The following is a 24,060-nucleotide window of genomic DNA, read 5'->3' as shown; positions in this document are numbered from 1 at the left end:
TATACACACACACACACACACACACACACACACACACACAACAAATGTCTCATTCTCCACAAATTATATATAAAGCCACATTAATCCATAATAATTACCATTATATATAAAGCCACATTAATCCATAATAATTACCATACTTCCTGGAGATAACATTTAAGGACAAATAACAAAGAATAAATGCAAAAAAATTGTCTACACCCATATTATAAGGCGAGCTTTTTATGATCATAGAATTTCAGCAAACTGATGTTTTGAAATAATCTAAACTGTAATCTTCTAAAACAACAATAAAACCCTACCTCAAAATGATTACTGGAATTGTTAAAAAGAGAGAGTGAGTGAGAGACAAGCCACCTATCTAAAGATTCGTCCTTTCAGTAAGGAAATTCTCATCAACTGATAATATATAATTACATTAATTAAAGTGATGAGTACACACATTTTAAGTTATAATTTCTTTTCAACAGCGGGACACATATATTTTTTATATATATATATATAAAAGTATATGTTTTATATATATATACACACACACACACACACATATAGATATACATAAACATCACTTACTGCCTAGTAATTTCTTAAAGTGTTTTAATGAATCGAAAGTAGGAAGTGTATTTATGAGCTATATTTTGATATGACCATCATTCTCAAAGTCAAAGCTTATTTTTGGATCAACAAATTACTATCTTTCACAAAAGCTTAACAAATATGGCCTAATTATTGTTGCTAAAATCCAGTCTTAACATACTAACATTAGGTCTATGACAGGGAAACCAAACAAAAAGTGAGGTATATATTTAAGTTACCATGCTTCTTTAGTACTTAGAGCATAGGCTTGGTACTTACAGATACGGCACCATTCTTTCCATCTGAATGGACTAGTAATGTGGCTTTTTAGTGAAGAGTGGTCAGAATCATTCTGAGTCACACTCAAGATTTGACAAATTTCCTCCTCTTCATATTATACAAACTGGTGAAGATTGAGCCCACAACAAAGAGAGTGGTTATAACTCAGAGCTCACAAGTTCCATTAAGCTTCCAGGTAGTATAAATAATCCCAGACAGCTCTTAGAGTATAAAAGCTTGTGGATTTCATTCCAAAAATGCTTTCCACTAGTGTAACTCCACTGGGATAATATGATAGTCTAACTACATCTTAAAATTTGAAATAACCAATTTTTGCCAGAAAGAGAAATAGTAAGGAGGATAAAATGGGTGAATTGCTATCAATCTACAATCACTGGTGCTAATTATCATTCTGGAGACTTTCCAAATGAGAATGTAAATTAGGAAAGCCACCATATCCCCCTCTAACCGGGGCTCATGGTGTGCAAAGGGAGGAAAGTGTATCTCTCACAGTAATGATACACATAAAATAAATTAATAGCTCTAACACCAGAGATCATATGGCAAACATCATCATGAAAACCAATCCACTTTTCACACCTACTTCACATCAAAGATTAGCATCTTTGTACATCTTTAATGGCATTCTAGGTTACAGGAAACGTGGTTTATTCCAGCCAGGAGTAACATTACATTTTTATAACTGGCCTTTATCATTGACATTAGCAAACAAAGTTATAAAATGGAAACTTTATGATCTCATACACAACAAAGTAGATAAATGTATAAATTAGATAAAAAGAATATGTCATATTAGAATAAAGCATAGACCAAAAGAAAATTGTTAGAAAATTGAGAGAGAATACCTTCATTTACTAAGAAACAGGTATGTAAAGCAGGAGTAGAAGCAGGGTCAGAGCCAGAGTGATCAGCATCAGACCGAACGGAAATGACAGGTGCAGGAACTTGCAGAGGAAAAAAGAAGAAATAAAAAAAGAGAGAGAATTGAGGTAGAGCAGTTTCTGAAAAAAAGCTCAGTATTAGTGAAGAGTGAAAAACAAAGTCGGCAAAATATAGTAAATGTAGAACTGAAAAATGATGTTTTAATCAGAGGGGTATGATCATTAAGGATTACAGTAGGGAAATGATATATTTTATTGAACAATAATCACAGTGTAGTTCAAATTCCTCTTAAAACCAAAACCTATTTAATATTAAAGTTGAATGATGTATCAACTAATACAGAAAAGTTCTAAAACAACTAAGGCTACAATGAAAAGATGACATGTGAAAAATTAGCGAAAATGTAACTCAATTTTTAAAATGTATTACGTAATGAAAAGTTTATGTTGGTCTTCATATTGTCAATTATATATTTTCTAATAATTTATTTTCTAACATGTATAAATTATTTGTTAATGTCTCAAACCAATATCTACTGAGATCATTTCAATTTTCCATACTCATTTTATAAAAACTCAATTAAAAATATACCAACTTGTATAGTATATATTACACTTAACTTTTGTTAGAAGAATTCTAACATAGCTTCATTTTTTGGAGTTCGAAAATACTTTTTGATCCAAATGCTTTATATTATCAGAGTAAGTATTGTGAATGTTATAATCCTTATAGAATAGATGCACTCTCCCCCTCTCAAAAAAAGTTATGTTACCAGGAAAATGTTTCAGCTTAAATTATCATATGAAAAGGCAAAAGGACCTTATGGCACACACATTCTACAACTGGAGGTCAATGTTAAGATTTAGAGGTCACCATTTGACACTTCCTTCCTATGGAGAAATTACCATATGTCATGCACAAGCATCTTCAAATTAATCCCTCTCCTTTCTTCTGTCATTGAACAGCAATAGGTTTGGGCTCCTGAACAGATTAAGCATTGTCTGCTGAATAATATGTTTGCTTTTCATGCAGTGAAGTTCTTTTGTAACTACAGGACAGCTGCATGAAAACAACTTTTCATAATTTCCACACGAATGCATCATAATGTCAATCAGGCACGTGCGAGGTAAACAATAGTAAAAGCAGTACATGAACAGTAATAAAAACCAGAAAATCCAACACCATAAACCCTAAGAAGTATACCTGATACACATAAAGTTTTTATCTCAGAAATTATTTTTTATTATAACAGACCTATTTTTTGGTCCTTATGAAATTATAATTATTTTGTAATATTATGTTTAAAAAAGGAATAGAGCTGCTCTTAATTGTATATTTCATAAGATCTAATAATTCCATTGTAATGTTACAAAGATATCCCAACTATTGCTCTATTCCATTGAATAATTTTACTTTTCAATTTTTAAATCATTTTAAATTATAAATTAAGTTATTAGAGCCTATAAAATATTTACTTCCTCAGGCAAAAAGTTGGTAAGCTTTGGTAGCAAGGAGTAAATTTTCAAGTTTTAGCTTTCGTGCCACCAATATTGTTGAGAAAGTTCCTCTGGTGGTTTCTGACAGTTGAGACCTTCCTGTAATATCATTTTTAAAAAAATAAAAAGGAGAAATTATTATTATCCCAGAAGAGGTTATTAACTCTGATTTTTATCCTTAATTCTGAAAGGATACTAGAACGAGAGGGTGAGCAAATTCAATATAAATGAATAAAAGTTTAGGGCTAAGTGATCATTGCCTTACCTAGGCCAAATGAGTAAGTGGGATTAAACTGTAATGTTTTCTGTAAGTCACAAGTCAGTTACTGACTAAATGGCTAGAATAAGCATAATATGTCTTAATAGATAATGTTCAATACATATAACTTTATTTTTAATGAGAGAAATGAACAGATTCTGGGTATTCTATTTTTGGAGTCTTGTTTAAATGACTCTGCATAGAGAAAAAGCCATTTACATTTTCCTTTAATAAATTTTGTGGGCACTGAAAATCAAGAAAAATACTATAAGAGAAATCAAGAAATCATATTTACAATGCTTTAAAAATCTCTGCATTGCCACCAAAAAATACTTTATTCAGACTACATCATATATGAAAGTGCTGAATCTAGAACTTCTTTCATAATTAATTGAGGATACTGAAATTAAAGGCTGCTAGACCTTTTAAAACTGTCTACATATAGAAAATTCAGCAACAGAAATAAATATAAAGTACCACTTCAAAAATAAAAAGCTCAAGATTTCATGACAAATTACACAGCTGAAGAAGTTATGTGTAGCACTGAACATCAAAGATTTACACCATAAAACATAAGCAAGCATTTGATTTCTTAAAACAGAAAAGCTGCCATGTCAACTATCAATTTACTCTCTTATTAAGGACGAGTAAAACACAAGGGAAAACAGTTTCAGCACAGCTTCAAATGGTGATAGAATGGACACAAGTTATTATATGCTGGGAAAGTTCTTTAAGTAATTTTGCAGTTCAGAGCCTCTTTAACTGCTTGTTGTCACATGAAAAGAAAAGTGAAGATAAGCAAAGTTGTCTGACTACATATATAGACACATATATGCTCTAGCATCCCTATAAATGGCACATAATATAAGTACTCAATATTATAACATCTTTGGTTTTGTCTGTGAACAGATCTATTTCAGTCTTCATTTGAAATCTGATTCTAAACCCAATTTTTCCCTACTGCCATTGTGATATTAAAAATACATATATAGGACAGAAAGTTAACATAATTTAGGTAGCAAGGGCTTTCCATGTATTGGTCTAAACCTCATCAGCCTCTTGGTACTGAACACAAACAGCCCTTTTGATACATGTTTTCAGAAGAAAAAAAAAAATCTAGAAAGTACAGAAAACCAAAATGCGATGTTTAAAGTGAGTTTATTCAAAGTTTAACACTAAAAAAAATGGATAACATTATTTAACGCCATATCACTTGTCTGAAGGGTTACATGGTGATCATGAAGCTTCGAGAGGGGACCACAGAGCAGCAGCAGGAGGCATTCCACCAGGTCTGCCATCTCCCACAGAGATGTCAGAGCAGTACTTAGTTTTTCACAAACCGCCTTTATGCTACAATTTTATGTCTTAGGTACATGGGCAGCTTGGCTATCTTTTAAATCTAAATTCTATCTATCTTTTAAATCAACTTGGAGCATTAGTATAAGTCACTAATTAAACATTCTAAGGAAAAAAGGATATCCTTAAAATACTAAAAGAAGAGCAGAAATACCTAGAGGCAATAGGGGAGTACAAAGTTCCAGGCAATAGAAAGGATAAGGACTACCATAGAGCAGAGTGGATTAACAACCCACGATGGCATTCCGACAGACAGACGGACAACAAGGCAAAGTATGAAAGTGCCGATAATGCCTGAAAAATACAGTAATGCTATTTAACGACCTCTAGATCACCACTGGATTACATCAGAACTGGAATAAGTTTTACCTTGGCCTATAATTCCAGCCACAGAGTCTCCTTTATTACTAACATCCAAAATAAATAAATGAGCTAAAACCAAAACCCAAAAACCATGAGGAAAGAGTTCATTATAGTAAAGATAAAATTATAACATAAACATTAACTTGTATTAAACAAATAAAAGCTATTAATTTTTTCTACTTCATTTAATTAACATTTAATAAGTGTCTACTATGTTCCAGGCTTTGGGCTAAGCATATAAAAACTCACAAAGGTTAGGCAAATGTGTTGCTCTCTGATACTCAGTATGGTAAGAGAAGCAAATAAGTAACCAATTAAAATATTATCATAAATGGCGCTCCTCTGGATTCCTCCACTAGACATAAGCTCCCTGATGGCAGAAATTTCTTTTTTCAGCTCTTAAAGCCTAAGCACCTAATAACTGACATGTTGGCTCTAGAGTATAAGGAGAAGGTATCCATAGATTCATTCATTCGACGACTACTTACTGAGCTCCTTTCTGCGTATCGGCCACCGTTCCAGGCACTTGCTATACGTCAGTAAAGAAAAGCAACTAAGTGTCCCTGCCCTTTGAGCTTCCAAAGCAGATCAAAGTTACAAGCCACTTAAAGTTACAAGGCACATAAGTTCAAACATGAAATTTTAAGGGGTTTTCAGGTCCATCCACTGACCTGATATCTATAATACAAGCTTTTTGCTTTAGATCTTAGAAAAGAGTGATGAGGAACCACAGGTTAATTTACGTTAATGATTCCTAAGAATATTTAACAATGATTACTGCTGAATTCTAAGTTTAGATAACCGAAATTGAATCCACTTCTGGAAAATAAAATTGCAAATAATGTAACATAACCTTAAGTCCTTAAATTGCTTAGACTTGCTTCCACACCTACTGCTGAGTGAAGACACAGCTACAAACAAAGATATGGTCACAATCGAGATGAGCAACAGAGACAAAGACCAAAGTTTCAGCCACGAGATTACTGAACCGATGGAGAGGAGGACATATGTCAGAGAGTGGAAAAGCCTAAACCATGAGAAGACTCGCGGCTATATGACCATGAACAAAAATTTAGTTTTTTGACATCTCTGATCTATTTCTCAAGTGAGATGTTTTATAAACTGCAAAATTAAGTATCTAATAAATAGCTGACTCTATCAAAAAGTACATGACTGTCAGTAAATGTTAATTATTAGCAAACATCGAATTAACAAGCCCACTGTTAGAAAAATAAACCTCTTGTGAAGAAATTATTTTCCAGTGAAAACCCTGATTATGTATGAGAAAGTGTGTTAGCTAATCTATTTATATCATCTTATTCTCAGCTCCAAATGACTATGAAAGGTCCAGTCTCTAGATAAAGTCTTTACTTCATATAGATTATTTTGCAGCTGAACAAGTATTAGCCAACATATAAGTGGCAGTTTATCGAAAAGAAGCATATTCAAGTTTGCAGTCCAACTTGAAAAATGGATTGTGAGTCAATGTGCACTGTAGTGGGAGTCAGAAAAAAAAAACATAAGGCAAGAGGAAAATATTTAAAAGGAAACCAAGGTAAGAGAAGTCAGAGTAGAAGATGAGAACATATAATCCTCTAGTTGCTGAATTGCAGTCAGAGAACTCAGAGCTTTTGTCTGTATCTCTTACCACATTTTACCCTAAATTGGTTATTTACGTTCATGTGTTATCTACCAGGTGTATACATAAACTACTCAAGAGAACAAAAACCAGACAATTCTAACATCCCACAAAGAGTTGTCTGGAGAAAAAAAGTGCTTAACAAATATTTATAAAAGATAATTACACCATATTTTCATTCTAATATTCCAACAGAAAGTAGGTTTCCTAAAGCATTTTACTGCGTAACTCTCAGTACAGATTGCTGACCTTCATTTACTTTAAAGGACCAGCATCTGTGCTGTTCCACATGGAAATTCCTGAATCCATCACTGTAAGTAAATGCTTTAGAAAAAGACTCAATTCTCAGTGCCTTACTCTCTGTTCTCAAAACTCGCTTCTTAGATGTGGTTCCATAGTGTAGCAGTTAGCACGTCTGCTTTACATGCAAAAGGTCCTGGGTTCGCGCCCCAGTGGAACCACAGTCCGTGGTCTACGGCCATGCCACTCTGAACAAGCCCGATGTCTGATCTCAAGAAGCTAAATAGGATCAGGCCTGGTCAGTACTTGGATGGGAGACCACCTAGGAAGACCAGGTGCTGTAGGTATAAATAATAATAATAAATTAAAACAAAACAAAACAAAAACCTTGCTCCTCCCTGAGAGGGACAACAATAAAGAATTCCAACTTCAAAATTCTCAGATCGGACCAGGTGAGCAAGCAAGCAAGAAAGAAAGAAAAAGAAAAATACATGAAACAGTTGTTCCAAGCCACAGGACATCAAGCAATGAAGGACTGGGAGTCCGGAGTCCGAAGGCTCATGATTGCCTCAGCTTATAGCCTTGAAGAAGTTTCTAGGAAAAGACACAGGAAGAGGGAATTAGGAAAAGCCCAGCAGTTTCCTTGAGTTGAGGAGACAGAACTTAGAGTCTCAAGAAACCAGGGCAGCTAGACTTCATGGAACAGAGAAAAAGAGAGGTGCAAAAATCTCCCTCAAATACTCAGCAGGGTACTGATCAGTACACATGTGTTAGGGCACTACCAGAGGCTGGAGAAAGAGCCTACTAAGGGGCCAGAAACAGTATCTGCTCCCCCCAGCCTGACTGGAAAATTCATAATTCGTGGGTTATTGGATAAAGTACTCAGGAAGGTCTTGCCTTAGTAGTGGGAAATAATCAGTCTTAGACATAGAACATCACTCCAAACCCACCTGGCAAATCAGAAAAGCAAGACCAGAAAAAGATTGAACTGTTTCCAAGTAATTTAACAGCATCCCAAAATATAGCTGAAGAAGATTCGTAAGAATGCAAAAATATTCGGTACCCAATCAGGTAAAACTCAAAATATCTGCCATCTAATCAAAGATTACCAGACATGCAAAGAAGCAGGAAAGTACAGTCCACAATGAAGAAAAATAATCAATTAAAATCAACCCAGAACTGATAGAGATGTCACAATTATCAAGAATGTTAAAACGGTTATTATAACGGTAACCCATATATTCAAAAAACTTAAGGAGGATATAACGAAGACCTAAATGAAAATTCTGCAGATGCAAACCATAATCTGAGATGAAAAATACACTGCACAGGATTAAAAGCTATTTAGACATTACCAAGAAAATATTAATGAATTGAAGACATTGCAATAAAAACTGCCTAATCAAAACATAGAGCAAAAAAAGAATCTCCTCGCCCCCTCCCCAAAAAAATCAGTGAGCTATGAAACAATTTCAAGTAGTCTAATGTACAGGTAATTTGAGTCCCTTAAAGGCAAAGTGGATTTGTTAAAAGGACTAATAAGATCAATAAGCCCATGGTGAGGCTGATTAAGAAAAAAGACAATACAAATAATATCAGGAATAAAAACGGGGACATTGTCACAGACGTTAAAGAAATTTAGAAGATAATACAATCTATTTTTTCAAATGCCAACACATTTGAAAATTTAGAATTGAAAAATTCCCTATTATGTACTACTTAACAAAACTGGCACAAGAAGAAACAGAAAATCTGAAGAGCCATTTAATGAGGGAAAACTGAAACCAGAATTTAAAACCTTCCCACAAAAAAACTCTAGATCTAAATCCAGAAAATTCCACTGCATGTTTATGAAAGAAATAATGCTGCATACAAATTCTATCTGAAAATAAAAAAGGATAAAAAAAATTACCCAATCTATTTTTTGAAATCTGAATAATGTAATACCTTTAAAGGCTATTAGGAGAAAAACTTTTTCCTTAATAAAACAATATTTGATAACACGATTGGTTTTATTCTGGAATGCAAGATTGGGTTTATATTCTAAATTCACCATATTAACAGAGTAAAAAGTTATATAATCATTTCAACATGATAAAATCAAATATACACCGATGATAAATACTTAGCAAAGGAATATTAGAAAATTAATTTCTTAAAAGTTATCTATAAAAACATAAAGATTATCTCATATAACTGCTCATGTGATCAAGGGAATCTATAAATAAAGTATTACAATTAATAGACGAAATTAGTGAGACTGCTCAATACGAGGCCAATATACCAAAATCAACTGCATTTCTATACCAGGGGTACAGAAAATGAAAAAATGTAATACAAATTGCAAGAATATTTTAAAAATCCATATCTAGGAATAAATATAACAAAATATATATCAGATATTTAAACAGGAAACTATTTAAGAGTTATGATAGTTAAATTGCAGTTGAAATCACAATAGGTTTTTGTGACAATTGAGAAACTGGTTCTAAACTGACAACTGAGAAATTCAAAGGGACAAGAATATCTAAGACACTCCTTATGAATAAGTTGGGAAGGCCTGATCTTCTGAACACCACGTCTTATTACATAGCTACAGTAGTTAAGGCACAAGGATACGCAAATCAATGGACTCCAGCAGCCCAGAAACATATATAAGGACATTTTATTTATGACAAAGATGGAAATGCAAAGCAGTGGGGGAAAGAATCACCTCTTTAATAAATCATGCTAGGCCAATTTGGTATCGTATAAAGGAAAAAAAGCAAAACAGGATCCCTGTTTACACACAAAAGTAACTTCTAGGGGGATTGTAGATCTAAATGAGAAAAGTAAAACAAAGCTTCTAAAAGAAAACAGAAGAAAATCGTCAAGATATCACGGTAGAGATATCAGAATAACTTCTTAAACACAAAAATTTAAATCAAATTAAAAGATAGATATATTAGACTCCATTGGAATTAAGAAATGTAGAATTTCAAGGAATGAAAGGCAAATAAATATTTGCAATACATATATCAAAGGGCTCATATCGAGGATAGTCCTAGATCAATCCTTACAAATCAATTTTTTGAAAGACAACCTAAGAGAAACACACAAGAATTGAAGAGGCAGTTCAAAGAAAATATTGAAATGGGCACTAAAAATACAAAAAGGTATTCAATCTCAATAGAAATTAATGAATGCAAATTAAATATATGAGAGACACACATACCAAAATGGCTCAAGTGAAAAATATGGAAAATATTAGGTGTTGGCTAGGATATCTTACCAGCTGTGCATAAGCGTTCTTACACCTCCATATCCTAGCCAACACAATACTTTCCATCATTGCCCTTCAGCCATTTTGGTGGATGTATGTATATTCGTCCCTCTCATTATCTGCCAAAGCTAAAGATAAACATGCAGAAATTCCACTTTCAGTTACATACACAACAGAAATGCTTATAATGTACACATACTCCATGACTGACTGAATTCATATAAAATTCAAAACATAGACAAAACTAAGCTATAGTGTTTAGGGATTTCAACTCAGGAGATGCAGCTATGAAGGAAAGAAAAGAAGTGATTTCCTAAAAGTCAAGACAGTTGCCTTTGGAAGGGGAAGGTGTGATGACGGGAGAGAACACTGCAGGAGGCTCTGGCATGCGGCCAACGTTCCATTCCCTGTCCAAGGGCAGTTACTAGGGGGTTCAGCTTGTAAAAATCACTGACCTACATAAGTGTTTTGTGAACTTTTCTGTATGTATATTTCATATATACACAAGTGTAAAAAGTTATCTAACCAAAACTATTATAAAGCGTTTATATAATTTAACATAAACTATTATAACATGATTATATAAATTTAATGCAAAGACAAAGAAAAGAGAGGGGTGACCACGTGGAGTTAGAATGAAAGCGTTGGAATGAGTGTTCAAGAGACTGGGAGCTTATCCTCCATAATGAGAAGCCAGTAGTACAGCACCTATAACTGAAAATCAACCATACTATTTAAGGATATTAAAGTAAATACCAAATTATCAGCTAAGAGAGAAAAGTGCTAGTCCTAGGGAAGGGCAAAATTGTAGCTACGAAGTTGGAGGCCTATTTTTTACCTAACCTACCCATTGACTCTTTAAAACCTAAAGAGGTTGAGAATTATGTAATTTTAAACCTTAAAATAAAAACCCAAGGGAAAAAGAACATCCTAAAACGTCATAGTTTACAAGCAGAATCCTCGTCACCTCGTCACCTCGTCTCTTGCTTGCTCCTTCACTTCCACCACATTCTGGGGGAGTCAGCATTCACCCTCGGCTGGGAGGAAAGCTCTCCAAGCGGAAGTGACTGCTTGCCAACTCTAGTGAGCTCATTTATCAGCCTTAAACTGAGTATAAAAGATAATGAAGGAAGAAACACTCAACCTTTCTTCTCTCTTATCCCCTAATGAAAAACAAAGCTATAGACAAATTAAAGCATATATGATTTAAATAAAAAGACAAGATTTCCACTTGTGGATTACAATGCATGAACTATTGGCAAATGGCAGAATAAATAGAGTATGGAAATAGGAATTTAAACATTTCTAAATGTAGTTAAACGATAGGTATAACTTTTAAACACAATTAAGACACTAGTGTTGTCAAGTTAAGGTGCCTCTAATGCATAAAAATCAGGCCAAAGACAGTACAACAAAATTATGTGAAATATGCTCATTTATCAATTTCTAAATAAATCTGATTTATTTTTAACTGACATCTTAATTATCTGTATTTACATCTGGAATATAACAACTTTTCTCTCTTATAACAATCTGAGACAAACAAAATGTTATAATTATACATTAGCTGAGCCTCCTCAGTTTCTAGAGCCGAAATGTCATGTCAATTACTTAATGAGATTTAATTTTACCTTGTTTAATCTGTCCTTGCACAATATTTCTGGAAGTTGGAGGAGAACCCCGTGCCTTAGAAAGGTCTGGGGTGCTTGGTCTAGGTGGCCTTTAAAAAGAAGAAGAAATACATGTATACATACATTCGTATTTTCATTTAAAATATTAAACTTTCTAGTTCCAAATGAATTGAAAAAAAAAAGAGAGAACACTTTCAATTTACTGTTCCAAAAAGACAAGAGTTTTTTGTTTGTTTTATACCTATTAACATTTCCATTTCAAATTTTAATATAGTAAATTATTAGCAAATAGCAAGTAAAAGTTTCACATCTACAACTCATGCTTTATATTATTTCAAGAAATACTTATGAACACTTTAATGTACTACCACTGACAGATAAATATCATAATCAGTCCTTCACTGCTCAGTATTAGAATGCTGAGATTTCAGCCCATCTCCTATCATCAGTCCAAATGAATTTATGGGCCAATACATTGAGTTTTAAAAAATTCAGCCCTAAAATATGAAAGAAAGGTAACAAGGCATTAAGAAATCTTGGACTTTGGAAGCAGACTGTCTCATTTTGAATTCTGGCTCTATCACTTACTATTTGTGTGACCTTGGTCAAGTTACTTAACCTCTCCATGTTTCAGTTTTCTTATCCGTAATAAAATATAATAAAAGTACCTACCTTATAGGGTTAAGGGCGTTACTGAGATAGTATTCTGTGAAGTGCTTATAACAGAGCCAGACACAAGGCATATGCTGCTTAAGTATTTGTTAGATTTAAAAAAAAAAAATCTTAACATGGTCAACTCTCACTAAAGTATAATAAAACCACAGTTTAAAAAACAGTCCTCATGATTTCTGGAAAATAGGAAATAGCAATTCAGGTTAAGTATTCTAGAAATATTAAAATAGCACTCTCGTGCAGTTAGAAAAATTTTCTCTTCTCCCATTGAAAAATTCTGACTACATTTCTAACAAAATTCTGAAACCAATCACTCGACACATACTATTCATTACATGAATCACAACGAAAAGAAGCATTTTAACCAAATATACATTTTGAATTAAATACTGGTGCAAATTTTAAGCAGCTATAATTCAAAGATTATATTTACTGAAGTGCTAGTCTATAATTCATTTATTAAAGCTGAACTGTAACTTCCTCATTCCAAATTCTTTTTTTAAATAGCTAGTCATTATATATGAGTATCAATAAAACTATATAATTTTACATTTTATATCATACATACTGTGCTTTAAAATTTTAAAGGGGAAACACTGAGATGACACAAAAATGCTCAAGTGGGTAAGATAAAAAAGGTAATAAACAGTGACAAAAATAAAACAGGTTTGGTTTTTTGAAACATAAGAATAAAATCAAACTATCATGGTCACACCTGGTAGGGCCCTTCTTCATATGATCACCAATAAAAGTTGCATTTGTCATACTCATTAAGGTATTTGCCAGAGAGATGACAGACAGGAGATGCTGTGTGGTGACGGCTCGGGACACTCCATAGGTGCCCTTTCCTACTCCCTCGGTCGCTGGCAGCTTCCTTCCTACTTCTGCTTTCTCATGTGACAGTTTACAAGCAGCCCGATTATAACCAGGGAGCATCAGAGACATATGACCTCCTCTTGACAAGAGACCAAACGATACTGGGCAATGGGGTTTCAGCATTCCAAGGCGATCGAGACAAACTTCATCCAGAATTTCATTCAAACCCCAGGCATGGAGACAGGACATGAACAATTTTGCAGTGTCCATGGTTAAATTATATTCTAATAGGGTCAATGGCTTAGATTTGCTGGCTCGATATTCGGGATCACTTTCTTCCCTCCTCTGCCTCATTGTCTCCTCATCCTCCTCTTCGTCGTCAAGGAGATGCTCCTTTATATTCTCTTTGATAGTTTCCTTCACTTGCTGGAAGAGAACTGCTGCTCGTTTTCCAGTTAGAAAAGAGCCCCCTTTGTCTGACTTGCCAGATGCTTTTTGCAAATTCTCTGGGGAAATAAGCGCAGTGTTCGGCCTAGAGGCTTCTTCGGTCAGGAGTTGAATAATCAACGCTTCCACATCAAAGAAAAGCACGTGTATGTCTGGGTCTGTTAGGTTTGTCTTTATTGCTTGAACCATCAGGGAGTTATGAGAATATTTAGGTAAATTTCCCTGCAATAAATATTTTTAAAAGATGGTTATAATGAAAAGTGTTTAATTTCATATATTCGTTAAGGAACAACAGTCACCAGAATTCAAACATTTACTAAGCTGTCCTTTTAAGTACCTATATCATTAAAAGTAACTCACTAACTGTTCTTTGGCAGCATGTAAAAAATATGAACTTATGTGATCAGAACTTTACGCTGAAATAATTATGAAAGCATTGATTCATTTTTAAGAAACAAGAAAATAAAAGTTTATTATTGAAGCTGGGAGTTCTTTTACTTATAGAAAAGATTAAACTTTGTTTCGATGCCTTATATGCAAATTCATTCTGTGAGCATGAACTACTGCTGCACTGAAAGAATAATGCATTTATCACGGCCTCTCACGCTTTTAATGTCGCTGCACGAATCCCTTTTTCTCCTTTCCTCCATCTCTCCCTGTTCAGAAACTTTTCTCTCCACAGAGAACATGTTCCAGTCTACTTAGATTCTACAAAATGTGCTGTATTTTGAACATGCCCTATCCTGTAAGTATTTCTTTCTCCCCTATACTGCCCCTTTTAGCCAAATTTATGGAAAGCAGTAGACTAATCCAAAGAAAACTTTTCAGGCCCTCTCCTTCTTAATCTCTTTACAGTAGCTGACATTGTTTTCACTGAGAGAAGTATAAATAAAAAGAAAAAAAGCCACCTCTCCCAGTTTCCCAGAGAACAATTTCCTGATGAAACTTCTGATTCTGACCACCCTTCTTGGTCAGCTGCCCTGAAAACTCATTCTTCCTCCCACAGAAGTGACCACCGATATGTAGGTGGCACCTAATTTCCATCGTCAGCCAGACCAGCCTCCTGAAGGAGTTTCAATCCTATATTTCCTCCCGCTTATATGTGGACGTCCTACAGTACCTCGTATGTCAGGTGTCCTAATCTCCACCTTCCCACTAAACCTGCTGTACCTCTCATACCGTCAGTGGAGAATCGCTCCTCCTCCGTTCTGTCCCCACTGTCACTCTCCCCACATGCGGACCTGCATCTTTTCTCGTCTACACAGGTTTCACTGTCCCTAGTCTCTCTTTACTCCCATCCAACCTCCGTGGAGCCTCAAGACTTCTTTCTGAAGCATAAATCTAGTCATGTCACTCCTCTACCAAGAAATTGCGATTATGGTGGGTTATCAAGAGAAATGGCAAATACAAAATTATTAAAAACTAAATCAATATATAGGTGAATATATCTGATCTCAAGGTGAGAAGAGACTTTCCAAACATACTTAAATTTAAAATTAACTATTATGAAAGTATTATAAGGCTCGTAAGAAATAGGAATAAAGTGTGCTAGAAAAAGGACTGATGAGTTATAATCTATATAACTATTTCTTAAAATCGATAAGAAAAATATGAATGCCCAAATCAAAGGGGAAAATAGTACAAAGGTCAAGGACGATTCATAATGAAAGAAACATAAGTACTTTATAAATGGAGGGAAAAAACCTGCTCAAACTAGTTGGCAAGGAATAACAGTTAAAATAATCATAAGAGACGATTTACAAAACTAGCGAATAGTGTACACTAAAAAATACTGAGCCAGGAGTATAATGAAAGTCAAAGCCACACACTGCAGGCGTGACTTTAAACAGCAGCCTTTCGACAGAGTAATCTGGCAAAATATCGTGAGATCTAGTTTGATCCAGTATATTTATTTCTAGAACCCTATCCTAAAAAGAAATAAAATATATATTAAAAAGTCAGAAATAATATATATTACAATATATATTAGAAATAAAATATATATTAAGAAGTCAGAAAGAATATATATATTATAATTAGAAAGTAAAGTTCTAGGATAAAATGCAAAATCCTTCAGTGTAACAGTCAAAGCGCATTATGGATTGAAACCAAGTACTTTTCTAGCTTTAACGAACAGGCTCTAGCACCACAACAGTGGTCCCCGACTCATTAGCCCTTTTATTGACTCCTTTGCCTAAAATATTCTTCTTTGCCCTACTCCAGTCTCTTCTCTTCCATCGAGACCCTAATTCTCGCAATGAAAGTTAGTCCACAGTGAATCCAGCTCCCATTACATTTTATATCTACTATATATAATGGATTTGTATGTCTTGGTTATATTTATATAATTAGTAAGTTTACATATATACATTTTCCTGCACTGTACGGGTACTGTCTCTTACTCTTCTTGTAATAGTACTTGGCAGGATGAACAAGGAACATTATAAAAACTCTTTATGAAACTATTTTAAATTGTTAACCAACTCTTCTGTCATAAAATTACAATAAAATTCTCTTAATTGGTCTCTTTTCTGTCTCACTTCTCCCATCCATATTTCTTTCTAGTTTAAGAAGCTTCAACTGCATTTTATAACTCAAAGATAAAATCTTTGCAAAACATAAAACATCCTCCCAAATATAATGCTGCCGACTCCTCCAAATTCACCTCTAACCACAAACACTAACTCTTCTACTGCAACCAAATTCAACTACTTGTACTTTCCAGAACGCTGTAGTTTCAGGCATTTGCACCTTTGCATAGCTGACGCCGGTGCCAGGATGATGCTCCTTTCTCAGTCTCCCTACTGTCACTCAGGTCATACTTCTACCCATCCTTCAAGAAGTCTATCAAGTGGCTGCTCTTCCAAAAATTATTTTCAGAATTACCACTAAATTCTGCCTCTTTTGTGTAAATCTCTGCTCTGAAATGAATGAATGATATGTAAAGGAAGGTAGAAAATAAATGCTATTTCTATAGCTAAAGAACCTAAGGTATGTAAGTAATAGATAAATTTACACTCCATAAAATATGAAATAAAAAAAGTCAACACTTTCCAAATTTCATTCCTGGATTTAATTCATTCATTCCACATTCAGCTATGTTTACAAGATACTGGGGATACAAAGATAAATGTTTTTTCTAGCCATCGAACTCAAAACTAACCGTTAAATAGTAACATATAAAGAAATTACTATAATGTGGTGTGAACGGTGCTATAAATATAGAGAGATCCTAAGGTCAGATAAGGAATACAATGGAGAAAGTATCACGTCCACCTTGGGTGACCAGGGAGATCCTCACAGAAGGGGCAACTTGAGCCATGAAAGGATGCTCCTGGCAGAAAGATAGCAGGATGTGAAAAGGGATAAAGGCAGGAAACATCACAGGATGGATGTTGACGAAACCACAGGTGACCAAGAGGAAGAATGCAACGGATGGCTGTGAGAGCAGACGGTCTGCACCAAGGCCTCTGGATGGACAAACTGTACCTTGCAGTCTCGGGAGCCACTAAAGCAGTGCTTCCCTCAGAATCATCAAGGTGCCTGGGCCTGACCGCAGACCCGAATCAGCACCTCTGAGAATGGCCAGCACCTGCCTAAAGATTAGCCAGTGACTTCATGCAGAAAAGTTCGAGAACTACTGTGTCCACAGACTTTAATGAGGGGAATAACATGATCAAATTTAATTTTATAAATTAAAATTATAAAATTTTATCACCAGCAATGTTGGCTGAAAAGAAGTAATATGAGAGTCATGACTATGAACTGGGAGGAAACAGAAGCCATCCAGATGATAAAAGATAAAAGTACACGACAGTGCTGAAACGTCCAAGATGGGATGGACTGAAGAACGTGTACGTCACCCTTTTATTTCTCACGGTACTGTGCCTTGTATTTACTTTTTCAAACACTGAATGCGTAATGTCAGATACTATACTTGGTGGCTTGTACCTACTGACACTAATTTGACTGAATGATACATAAAATTCTATACTTACAATAACTATGTTACATCTAATACTGATATGAAAATTATTATAGCTGCCACATACTAAGCTGTTGCTATGGCCCAGGCATTATACCACCCATTAGGGTTGGCGACGCCACAGCAAAAGGTAAAATATCATATCAATATTAGGTAGGCAGACGTGACAGTAGGTATGAGGGGATAAGTAATAACAATATTAGATTTAAACAGAGCCCACCAGAGTACTTTAGTAGATATGGTTTTTCCAGTAAAGATCTGTAAAGTTATTTTAGGAGAAAGAGAGACCACTTTTACCAAAGAAAATAAAATCAAACATGTATGGTCAAAAAAATTATTGACGCAGCAAGAGTGGCCTGCAGAAAAAGAAGGCAAGAGCGACGACACGAGGTCGACCTTTAAGCTCTCTCCTGTGATGCCGACCACGCCCATGCCCCTCTCGGCACTCCCAGGTCTGCCCAGGTGTCCGCCTCTGTCGAGGGGTGTACCAGCAGACGGCCCATGTGCCTGGACAACTGAAAGGTTATCTAGGGTCTAGTGTCAAGATATCTGACTGTGATTGTGTGTGACTCCTCTTATCACAACCTCTCACGACCTGCTGACTATCGCAAAAACTGTACTAATAACAATCCATAGTCAGAAAATGGAGGAGGGGGGTGAGGAGGAGGAGGAGGAGGGGGAGGAGGAGGAGGAGGAAGAGGAGCAGGAAGTAGAGGAGGAGCGGCATCGTGATCATCCCTGTGAAGCCCCCGAGCTGTAAGTGTCCTGCCTTTGTACCTGGATAGCCTCTTCGAACACAATAAAAGTAGTTGAGAAGAGAATCGAGGGAGACTGAAGTGAAGGGAGAGAAAATGACTCATCTCCAGTTCTGGGATGAGCTATAATTTCTGACATTACCAAGTCCTGCATATGACTTGTTAATAATGCCTGACAATGGATTTTCCTTACTTGACAAATAAAGACTTATTATGACAAAATATAGATATCTAGCAAAGTTGTGAGGGTAAGATTTTAGCTAAATGCACAGAGATGGCAGAGTTGATCACCGACATGTTTAATATTCTAATGTGTTACACTAAGATTAGCTAAAGGAAAATGAACAAAAACATCTATCAAACTCCTAGGGGCTCTTAGCTTAATCATAAGATAGACATGTCTAGAGCAAACTAACTCATTCAAATCACCTTATATTCCTAATGATTTCAAATACATGCTGTAATATAGGCTACCTGATCCTGGGGATTCTTTAACAGGAACGTTAGTAAGCTTGCTCTGCCATCTTTATTAACAATATCTGAAATGTGTGCTCACAAACTCACTTTTACATTATCATGGAGGAAGATTAAATTCAATTCAACAAATATTTGTGGAGTGCCTATTACGTGCAAGATGCTTGCGAGAAAATAAAGGCTCTGTACTTAAGGCAATAATTTAAAAACTTTCTGGAAAAAAGCCAACATGGAAAGCTAAATCATAAGGTATATATAAATGAAATGTTCTCAAATTTGCTAATGAAACTCAACAGCAAATGCAAAATACATACATATACACACACTTACTTAAAAAGCTAGTAAGACATATATTTGACATTTTCATTCTAAGTACTAAGCCTATTATAACTTTATATCTTCTGTATGGGAAAAAAATACAGATTTAGCCATTTCAAATACTAAATAAAGAACTTGATTTGAAATATTACAGAAATTCAACAATAGGAAAAAATTATTGGATTGCTCGCTCATCACTAAAAGTGGACCTGTGGCAATCACATTAAAAGTAGCAGGTAAAACTGTCTCAAGTGAAAACCCAAGGCAAATGACAGAATGACAATCATGAGATTATTCCTTATTCAAGCATGGGTAGTTTTTTAGCACATACACACACATACGCACACACCATAAACAGCAGCCCCCAGCAACAACAAAAAACAACTTACAATTTGCAGAGGAGAAAATGTTAATGTGTCTTGTCATAACATTTATCATTATTATGTATTTGAACATATGCAAGGTTAAATCACATCTGCCGAAATACCTGATAGATCTGTTCCCTAAAACCAATGTTATAATGATATTCTAAGTGTATTTCATTTTATCCAATGCCTTAGAGAAATTCAAAACATTGGCAACAATTTACTCTTGTACCATTTACATCAATGGTCCCGATTTTAAAGCTTACTTATTTCTGAATCGTTTTTTAACATTATAGTTTTTGAGACTATTTTTAAAGCTACCGAGTAAAATAATGTATTATTTTTCCAGAAAGAGCATTAAGTCTGATCTGTAACTATAACATCAAATAGTTCAGATTTCTACCTAAACACAGAGTTGATTCATGTCAATGAGCATTAAACATCAGCTGATTTTGATGCTAAAGTGTAAAGCAAAAGAGTGGTTGATTTTTTTAAAATCTAAATCTGCTCTGAAACCAAAGATCAAGGATACTAAGACTAGGAAATATTACATACCTAACACACACATGCACATACACACACATGCTTCTAAAATCAATACTGAATCCTAAAATAGACTACAAAAAAAAAAAATATTTGACAAACATTAATACATTTTACAAAGTAATTATGTAGGTGTCATATTTATAATGCATGGTTTAAATAATTGTTAATTTGCAAATATGACACAAAGAGCTGGTTTAATCCCTAAGAATATTTTGGTAGGAAAAATCAATAAAAAACAATTTTACTCTTGATTATGGGTAGGATACTTTACTGAATAAAGATCTTTATAAGAACTTCTGAAATGCTGATGCATAATGTTAAATGCAAAAGGTTCAATGAATAAAAGCACTCTGACGTCTTAATGTACTATTAAAATATTCTAAAATTAGCTAAGAGAAAATCTCACCATCTACTATTAAAAATATGATTTTAATGTTAATGATTTTAAGTACTAGGGAAAAGGAAGAAAAAGAAGGAGGGAAGAAGAGAAAAAACGGGGAGACCGTAGAGGGACACAAAAACCGCCAACAGAATGTGTGAGAATGAAATGGATATTTGGCGCCCTCTGCTGTTGTGTTGCTGTTACTCAACATCAATGGTTAGATGAATACAAAGAGGTCTTTCTCAGATAATCTATTTAATTTGGAATTAGATAATTTACTTATCTTAAGTACTTAATTTTGGATAGGATGGGATTTTATGATTAGGCATGAATGACAATATGTTCATTAGGATTGATGTTATTTCGCTTTATGTATTTTCATTAAAAGTATATTAATAAGGATAAAAAAAGAGTTAACCTATGGAGAGGTTTTAAGGTTTGATACTATAATATATTTCACATGACATAAATGAAATATAAATTATAAGTATTAAATATAAATACTTAGATTATGTCTTTTATAAAGAGCCTTCTAAAGCTATTTCTACAGGTCATGACTTAATAATAATGTCTGAATAATAATATCCAAATGGTATGAATATTTTAAGAGATTAGAAGATTAATATATTAGGTTTCTACACAGAAGCACAAAAGAGATTGACTTGCAGCTCTTCCCAAAGGGCTAAGTTACCTAAGTAATGAGACCAAGAGCCCTGGGGGCTAGGGCATCCCCACTCCTCCATTAGACAGACCTTTATATGAATCAGGTAACTTGCCTAGCATCAATTCTTCTCTCTTCCAAAGAAAGAAAAGAAGACCTACTTCAGGGAGATGTAAACAGCTAACAGATAACACAAGCAGTAATCCTTTCTCTAGTAAAACAGAGATAATAAAACCCAGCTCATTTTATCTCATGAATGCATTAAAGACACAGGAGAAAATAGTTTAAACCAACTAAAGGGATGAACTAAAAAATGAAACAAAAAAAAGCGCTCCTATTATAACATATGCTCCTGGGCATGCCAAAACCCTTTACACACTGTGAATGAATGGAAATGAGGTGAGACCCTCAGAAGCCAACTTAGGAAGAAAAAGGGTAAGACGAATAATGACAAAATGAAAAGGAGAAAATTGCTCTAATCTACCCTGGGTCACTGTCAAGAAATCGCTAATTTCAGAAATACTCACACTCGAGTAACCTGTTTTTGACCCTCGTTTCCCATCTGCCAGCTCCGGCCCACTCCTCACTATGTCCATTCACCATCCCCTCCACATCTGCCCATACTGTTCCCTTTGCCCGGGACGTTCTTCCCCACTTTCAAGCACCTATGCAAGTGGCTCTTCAGAAAAGCCTTCCTAACAACTCTTCGGGTCAGTTCGTCTCCTTCGGGCGCCTTCCCGCTTAGTTCACACCTAAGCAGCAGAAAGCTCCCCACGCAAACCGCACGCTTGTCTCCCACGTCAGAGCAGGAACTCCCCATGGCCAGGGCGTGCAGGCTGCGGGTGTGACTGATGCACTCTCTGACTGTTCCGCCTTGGGGCCTAGCTTACAGTGTGCCCTCAGTATGTGCTGAACGAATGAACGAGTCGATCAAGAGTATTAAACTAGCATGTGTTGAATATCTATTGTGATAAATGTTTTAAACATGTTACTCATTTAACTTCATTACCTCTACTTTAAAGCTAAAAAACAAATGGAAGCTAAGAAGGAAGTCATTCGGTCCCACGAGGTCACATAGGAGGAAGTCAGGGTCCTCCTGGATCTGCCTGACACTTAATTCTCTAGATATTAAGAAATTCTCAGCATTAGTTCTGCAGAGATTGTCAAAGTGGGTGGTGGGGAGATGAGGGACCCTCAAAGGTTGAGTCATCCACAGCGATTCAATGAGCACTGGTGCTGGTCCCTGGGAAGAATGAAGAATACAGGATGGCCCTTCGAGAAAATTTTAGTATGACAGAGAGCCATGGTTCTCAGCCAGGGCTGACCTTTACCCCCAGCCCCAAAGGACATCTGGCAAGGTCTGGAGACATCTTTGTTAGTCACGACTGGGAGGGAGCACTAATGACATCTAGTGGGTAGAGGCCCGGGATGCTACCAACATGCTACAATGCACAGGACAGCCATAAGAACAAAGAATTATCCAGCCCAAAATACCAACAGTGCTGAAGTTAAGAAATCCTGATACAGAGAAATAGAGACGTAAACAAAGTTATCTCTTTGCTTCCACATATCGGTACAGGAGGATAAGTACCGGCACAGAAACATAAACCAGTGCCAGAAAGTCAGAGAAGATACAACTGACTCTACGAGGCTTGGCGGCATTACCTGAAAAATCAGGGAGCCTTTGCAGAGACAGTGGTCACAGAACTCAGCACATGAGATGAGTGGGAGTCAGCTGGGTAAAGTGGGGAAGACAAGGGCACTCCTGGCCCAGCAAACAGCAAGTGCTGCATTTACTGGAATATAGATGAAGCAGACTGAGAAAGCAAGACACATAACACTGTGAAAAACTAAAATCCTGATTTATGCTGATAAATCCCCTCCTCTTGTCTTTGCCTTTTTTTTTCCTACCTCTTCCTTTACGCCCATCCACTCCCAAGAAAATATCGCTTTCATCAAGACTGATGTTAGGTGTGATTGTGGTTGAGGTGTGGCTGTGATTAAGAAAAAAAGATGTCTTTATACAAACCAAAGAGAGAGAGATGTGTGGGACACACTGACGAAAGGTCTCTGGACACACTCTGCCTGTCCCAGGCTACCAAGAGCACTGTACAGAATTCTAGCCAAACCACTGCAAACCAAACATATTTCCTAGCCTCAGACAATGCAATAAACTGCCTCTGAGATGACTGACTGATTAATATATTTCCATCCAAGGTTAATTGTAGGGCCTGCAATACCATGTCACATAAATCATCTTATGAGTTTCATATTTGAAAATTTTTTAAGCCTCAAAATCATTGTCACTGGCTCATAGCCTTGTTTGCCATCCATCATTCACCGTCCATATAGATCAGTGATTTTCAGCTCATGGTCTGCAGCCCTGGATGGGCAAGGGGCTTCTTATGGACATAAATAAAAGTATTCATAGTCGGAGAGCAAATGCCAATGTTAAATACAGGGTTGTTTCATAATAAAAGCTGCGTTACCAAGGTTACATGTGCTAATTATGTCACAGGTGCTATTTCTGTATTTTGCTACTTATAACTTTAAGTTAGCACATGACTACAGTTTTCTTGACTTTCAGTATTCTATTTAGATGTCACACTATCATGAAATGCAAAATAATGCTACA

The 24,060-nt window shown here is 35.4% G+C and overlaps 1 protein-coding gene across 3 annotated transcripts in view; it reads right to left on the bottom strand.

Annotated features, from left to right (window-relative positions):
- Positions 1-24,060, bottom strand: part of WDR7 (WD repeat domain 7) — a 281,883-nt gene that overhangs the window by 185,666 nt on the left and 72,157 nt on the right. For all 3 annotated transcript variants that reach the window (XM_015590833.2, XM_006913696.3, XM_015590832.2), the window contains exons 16-17: positions 13,392-14,161; positions 12,005-12,093 (exon numbers count right to left, since the gene is read on the bottom strand). In XM_015590833.2, coding sequence (XP_015446319.1) covers positions 12,005-12,093; positions 13,392-14,161 — 859 coding nt within the window. The remainder of the gene's footprint in view (positions 1-12,004; positions 12,094-13,391; positions 14,162-24,060) is intronic.

This window comes from Pteropus alecto, unplaced genomic scaffold, assembly GCF_000325575.1.
Source record: "Pteropus alecto unplaced genomic scaffold, ASM32557v1 scaffold14, whole genome shotgun sequence".
Taxonomy (NCBI): domain Eukaryota; kingdom Metazoa; phylum Chordata; class Mammalia; order Chiroptera; family Pteropodidae; genus Pteropus; species Pteropus alecto.
Note: the sequence above shows the minus strand (reverse complement) of the source record. Positions and strands in the feature narration are given on the sequence as shown.